This window comes from Physella acuta, unplaced genomic scaffold, assembly GCF_028476545.2.
Source record: "Physella acuta isolate Inbredline_101_S28 unplaced genomic scaffold, ASM2847654v3 ptg000541l, whole genome shotgun sequence".
Lineage (NCBI taxonomy): Eukaryota > Metazoa > Mollusca > Gastropoda > Physidae > Physella > Physella acuta.
The window spans coordinates 142993-150000 of NW_026732060.1; the positions used below are offsets into that span (position 1 = coordinate 142993).

The 7008-nt window shown below is 32.9% G+C and overlaps 2 protein-coding genes across 2 annotated transcripts in view; one reads left to right on the top strand and one right to left on the bottom strand.

Moving 5' to 3' along the window:
- Window positions 1-2009: 2009 nt before the first annotated feature.
- On the top strand, window positions 2010-3732 carry LOC131945965 (insoluble matrix shell protein 5-like). The gene is made up of 3 exons (XM_059306599.1): window positions 2010-2187; window positions 2473-2687; window positions 3635-3732. The coding sequence occupies exons 1-3, from the start codon at window positions 2017-2019 to the stop codon at window positions 3672-3674; spliced, it is 426 nt and encodes a 141-aa protein (XP_059162582.1). The 5' UTR covers window positions 2010-2016; the 3' UTR covers window positions 3675-3732.
- A 2701-nt stretch (window positions 3733-6433) lies between these two features.
- The window catches only part of LOC131945955 (uncharacterized), a 2057-nt gene continuing 1482 nt past the window's right edge, over window positions 6434-7008 (bottom strand). Inside the window, exon 3 of the mRNA XM_059306589.1 lies at window positions 6434-6609. Coding sequence (XP_059162572.1) covers window positions 6570-6609 — 40 coding nt within the window. The 3' untranslated portion in view covers window positions 6434-6569. The remainder of the gene's footprint in view (window positions 6610-7008) is intronic.

A 7008-nucleotide genomic window follows, 5' to 3' on the forward strand; every position in this document is an offset into this window, starting at 1 on the left:
GCGCGTGAGAAATGTGACGACTTGGTGCCAATCAGGGAGCCGGCTTGAAAGTTTTCGTATATAATAAATTTAAAAAAAATAAATAAATGCGATAATACGCTAAAAAATCCATCAATATTTTTCCAAACATTTTGTTTTTGCGGTCATCACATTACTCACCCTTACTGTTTCGTTAACTGTACATAATATTGGTTTAAAAGAAAACTTTACATTTTTTTCGTCATGTTTTCACCACCAAATTTTGACATCCTGTACTAACCGTAGTCCCATTCCCCGTCTTGCGACGCCACTGACTTTAATTTCTTGCATTTTACCGGAAATGGAAAACGTGTGGTCAGAATCTTTCGCACCGCCCCCTTTTCCTTTGTTACACATCGTATTATATTCAGACTCCATCCTCCCCTGGATTTAAAGGCCGACCATCTTACCGACGTGATTATCAATTTCAGAGTTCATTTGTAAAAAAAAAAATGAATTCTAAGTAATGCAAATATAAAAAGGGGTAGTGGGTGTTCGTGAAATACCTCCATATTTAAAATATATTTCGACATCAAAATTCTTTTCAAATATTGCTTTTTAGCATTTATTTTATCAAGATATGAATTTTACCCTCTTTAAATGAAGTAAAATTTGCTTAATACTATTTCCTGTCTACGTATTACATTCTAATTGTAAATTAGAAACATTTTCAATTAATGTTATTTATACTTTTCCTTTTGATTAAGGTAAACTATAAACGGTGAGCGTGTTGTGATGTAGATGTTTATATAAGGTGTGTGGTGTAGAGCGTAGCAAGTAGGCAGTGTTTTTGGTTTTGAATGTTACCTGTGTTCCCCTGTAGAAGTCGGAAATTATATTTGACTATTACATTTGAACTGTGTTTTTTTGTGTTATACCTGGTTCCAAAATGAAATGGAAAGCTGAGTATATATACAGTGTTAATATACTGTACAAAGTCCGAGTGTTACAGTTTATGACTACGAAGTTGTCAAGGGGTCAAATTGTTCACTTATCTCACTTAAGACAACCAAACCCACCCCTCCCCTGTCTGCCTCTTATCAGCTGAACCCAGAGCAATCAGCCAACAAAAAGTATTTGATTCTTTCAATACTCTCAGCCAACAAAAAGTATTTGATTCTTTCAATACTCTCAGCCAATAGCCAGTCAAGCAAAAACAAATTGTCTCAGAAATTATGGTATGATCCACTCAAAATCTAAATTCATCTTTTGATATATAAATAAACAAACACACACACACACACACACACATATATATATATATATATATATATATATATATATATATATATATATATATATATATATATATGCTATATATACACATTTTATCAGACAGTTTTTAGCTGATTTAGCTGATACTAAAGGATATTCCATACATTACGACTTTTATGACAAATATTACATATCCTTAGCAATCGTCAGAAAAGCCAGATCCTCATATCGTCACACAATGTCACCCCCCCCCCCCCCACCTCCCCTTTAGTAGGTTGATGTTGTTTATGGATGACTAATAAGTTAAAATCTAGACTCTCATGATAAACAGATCTGAACAATGTTCAAACTAAACTGAAACTGTCGAATGTAATATCATTACCCTGACTCAAATCGTGACTACTGGATTTTTTGTAACAACCTTGCAAAAATCATATCCGGACTATTTCTAAATTAGGTGCGAAATGTAAGGAAAAACATACCACTTGTGGCGTGAACGGTATGATATGGCCTTGACATTACTTCATTTAAAGTAGTGGAATTTTTTTGCCTTGCTCAGCACAAGTAATAGGCGTCAAAAGTTGTTTAAGTTGGTGACTGTTTGAGATTACATTTTTTTCTTCTCGACTTTAAGCGTTGGGTGCAGGTTGATTTTGATCGGGTAAAAATACTTTCATATATATATATATATATATATATATATATATATATATATATATATATATATATATATATATATATATATATGAATTATATTTTACTCTTCAAAACAGCACTAATAGAATGTCTCGTTTGACGGTTGCTTTGTATCTGACGTCACTACTTGTATGCGTGATGTCACAAACTCCCACTGTGCCCACGGCACACGTCGCCCATTTTGACATGGTCTTCAAGGATGCTGACAGCAACAGCGATGGGAAACTGGATCGTAACGAGTTTATTGAAAGCTTTAAGGTACTGTACGAATGGTTTTTTTTTATTGTTTACTAAGTTTTCAAGCCGAATTTATGGGGGGGGGGGGGGGGGGAATTGGTATTATTTTCAGTAAGATTACTTGTTAGGTGAAGTTAAGAAATGGTATTTTGTCATCGTGTACTGCAAAGTTAAGTTCTATAGTCATTATTATTGATATTGTATGCAAAACCTTTGCTAACAGTTTTCTCTGTTTTAAATAAATATTTCGTGAGCAATTAATTTCAAATAGGATTTTTCTTTCTCTTGTTTAAATAACGTGAACAGATTTACGACGCAAATGGTGACGGTATTGTGACAAAGCAGGAATACATGGACTTTAATCAACTGACAATGCCCCATCACATGCATGTTGTAGACCCCATGTTTACCTGGTACGACACGGACAAAGACGGGCAGTTGAACGTCCAGGACTATCAGAGCTTTTTCCCATTGATGGACGCCAATGGGGATAATCAGGTGACGGAGCTAGAGTTTGACAGGTGAGTTAAGGTTAGATTGTAACACAGGTTAGACTGAGTTAAATAAACGTATAGCCTGTTTTAATCTATGGAGCTGAGACATGTAATAACTGTTGCAAATAAGAAAAAAATACCATGTATAAACTCATGCCTAAGAACAATTCTTCAAATCCGTTTGCTGACATCATCAGAAATGATGTAGTATTACAAAGGAGAAACACACTGTAAGCTAAAGTATAGATCATCCAGAGAAAATGGAGATGGATCGGCCACACACCCATGAAGCGTACTTCCAGCATTACAAGACAGGCCCTCATCTCAAATCCATATGGCTAAAGAAAAAGAGACCAACCACGGAAAACGTGGAAGAAGACAAAAAGAAGTTTGGATACAACACCTGGGGACAGTTGGAGAAGTAATTTCAGAATAGAGATGCCTGGAAAGCTCTAATCCTATGTAAAATGAAGGCCGACAGACTAAACTAAGGCTAGACTAACTTAAGATATAAAACGACAAAAAGAAAACGACAAAAAAAAAACAAAACGAAAATGACGAGATAGAAAACACAAAATTATGGGTAATACTTAGTAAAAACCAATAGAAATGCATATCCGGGAAAGAAAATTGCAATGGATTGCCCACCCGCTTATAAAGGAAATTGAAAACAGACATGTTAAAGTTCTTAACCCTTCACCGTCCGTAGCATCACAAAACCTTGACCCCCCCTCCACTTAGGAGTGTGACGTCGTTTATGGACAACTCCTCAAATATTGTTTAATACAACATACTGAACATTTTTAAAATTTTATTTTTAATCAGACAAATTTAATTATTTGGACCGCTCAGTTGGAGCGTTGTGTAAAGTAGCAGAAAGTTACACCTACGCATATGATCTATGGCTCTGTTTTAGGTAACACTCATAAAGATAGTGCACGCGAATGAATTTTTTTAATGCATTTATTTTTCAGCTACTGGGAGACAACTTTCAGAAACGAAGGTCTAATCTAATCATCTGGCCAGGGTCAATAACTCTTGGTACAAGGGAGAAGACACGATAAGGTTAACAATTTGAAAAATAGGTTTTGTAAAAGCTGTAGGCCTATCCAGTTGTTTGACCTAAGAAATGCACAAAGTGTTCTTGTTAAATACATATTTTTAAATACAATTTTAAATACTATACATACGTGTTGATATTTTTGTATACAAAAATGTATCAAACAATTGGAAGATGTATATCTCTGCAAATGATTAGTAATTAGAAGGCCGGAGAATACTTTCGCTGTCCACGAACCACTAGTAATTCGAGTCCACGCAGAATATCAACGAAAAATATCCTTTTAGCGAAGTTGATTAATCTTTTATGACATAAAAACTAAATTACGTTTATTTTTTAACAATTTTTAAATTTTAGCCTTAAGAAAAGCTATTTTAAACATCCCATTAACATCGTTCATGGACCCCGCTCCTGATATCTCGGGCTCCACATTATACTACGCCCACTCAAAACTTAACATCCAAACGCTTACCAAATAAAATAATCCCCACCTCCCTAAACTGAAAGCAGTGGTGTAAGCAGGGAAATGTTGAGGGGGGGGGGGGGGGTGAAGGGGAAGATAGACCGCCAAAAAGTGACGGGTGTCAAACGTTGAGAATATCAGTCACTGCAGATTTCATGCTGTTTTCACTTTGAAAATGTTGAATGCAATAAAAACCCGATTTCAACGTTAAAAAAATCGATATATATATATATATATATATATATATATATATATATATATATATATATATATATATATATATATATATATATATATATATATATATATATGTGTGTGTGTGTGTATGTATATATATATATATATATATATATATATATATATATATATATATATATATATATATATATATATATATATATATATATATATATATATATATATATAGGCATATAGTTTTAGGTCATATAAGTATTCCACTGCCCCGTGCGCTTAGGGTAAGGAAAAGTCTAATTAAGAAAAATCTAGTACGTAATCAGTTGTCTTGTGATTTAGGTCACGAATAGGGTAACAATGTTAGGTATATTAGTCTGAATGCAATAACAAGAATATATATATATATATATATATATATATATATATATATATATATATATATATATAAGATATATATATATATATATATATATATATATATATTTATATATATATATATATATATATATATATATATATATATATATATATATATATATATATATATATATGCGATTTGTTAAAACTTGAAAAAAGGGCCCTCAACTTCGCATGAAAAACCAGGGTAAGGAGAGGGGCGGCGTTCTTTGGTTGCAATCCCTTTTATGCATTAGATTGGCGTTTTGTATCCTGGATAATAAGTAGAGCTGGTTAAATTGTTTGACGAGACCTATGTTTGTGGTCGAGTGAAGTTTTTAAATACAAGAGAGGTGAGGGTTCCACTGGAGTTCTGGTCTGTGCATTACAATTATGTTAATGGGATTCCAAGGTCCCACAGTTGGTGGGTAACACATGAGTTGGCAGGTAATTGTTGAAAAAGATCACCATGGAGTCTTTTGTTTGGGGGTCATCCATAAATGACGTTACGCTTTTTTGACGATTTTATTACCCCCCCTCCCCTCCGTCACACGACGTCACAAAAAGCCAGATCCCCCCCCCCCCTAAAATGACGTCACACCTCAACCTACACCTACCCCCCCTCAAAATTGCAGTTGATTTTTTTTTAAAACATCGATATTTTTCTATAATCTTGTCTGAACTCTGTCAAAATAGAGTAATTTAAACAATTCCTATTATATTTTATTAAATTGTTTTCTAAATCGCAAAATAACGTCTAAAATTCGTTTTCTAACATTGCTTTTTTAAAATGCAAGAGTTTGACGTCGCACCATCTGAGCCCCCCCCCCCCCCCCTCATCACACACCGTCACAAAATTGAGCGTTACCTCATTTATGGACGACCCCTTGCTCAAAAAACTAAAACAAAAATAAGGAAGAGTGGAAGTTGAGATGGAGGCAAAATTGCTTGGTGAGCTTAAAAAAAATGGCAAGTGGATTAATGAAAACAAATCCTTTAATATTTATTTTATACAATTTTCAAATAGGTGTGTAAAATGTAAAGCAACTATAGATAAAATAACTTATTTTTTAAAAGACCATAAGCACCACCGGCTAAGTCCACGTTTTGAAAAAAATAAGTTGTCCTTATTGCCTTCAATTCGGAGTGGTAATTTAAGTAGAATACTAATTTAGTTCAAAGCGGTAGCCTATTCATTAAAGTAGCCACCATCATGTAAATGTTCCAACATCAGGTAAAATTATATCCCCACTATTATAGTCAAACTAAAATTTCGTGTAAATTAAGAAAGCATTCAATTGAAAAATGTATACACTCCCAAAAAACAGTCAGAGCATGGTATGTGATGCTTAATGAGCACATAAGTCACGGCCGTTTACAAGTAACTTTTACATCAAATGCCAGTGCAGACCTGGCCGGCACGGCTAGTTTATTATAATAATTATATATATATATATATATATATATATATATATATATATATATATATATATATATATATATATATATATATATATATATATATATATATATATGTTAGAAAGCAACCACTCAAACAAACCCTTCCTACGCAACTGACTGCCACCATCAATCAACTAATAGACTCAAGTCATAGATATTTATAAATGACGTAGACAATGAGACAATGAACAAATAGTTTCGTACAAAATATTATCATTTATTTTTTGCTATCTCTCCTTAATTATAAAAAAACCCATTTAAATCCAGTTCGATAATAAATCGTCATATAAATTGGACATTTTTTAAAGTAAACTTATAACATGAACTTGACCTCTTAGATCGTGTCGACAATAGCAAATATGACGGAGGTATAGCTGTGAACAAAAACAAAATAAAATGAATTACTACAACAGACAACTTGTTGAGTAGACTGTGTTTCATTATGATAACAATTTGCTACATATTTCAAGTAATGTCAATCTATTCTGAAATGTTTGAAGAAAATTAACCTTACAATTAATATTTCATGTCAGCTTTATACTGGAAAACAGTTGATGTACACTAATAGAGGTAGCTTAGAGAACGGTGATCAGTTGCTTTGAAATAACATTAATAATATATTCTAAAAAATTGGTAGCCAGAAAAATGTGAAACGGAAAGCTGCCATAAAGAAGCGTACAAAAGTATTTTTAAAACGATTATTTATAGACGTAAGGAAAGAATAACCACATGTATTTTTTTAGCATGATACGAAATACTCCCAAAAGGTGTAT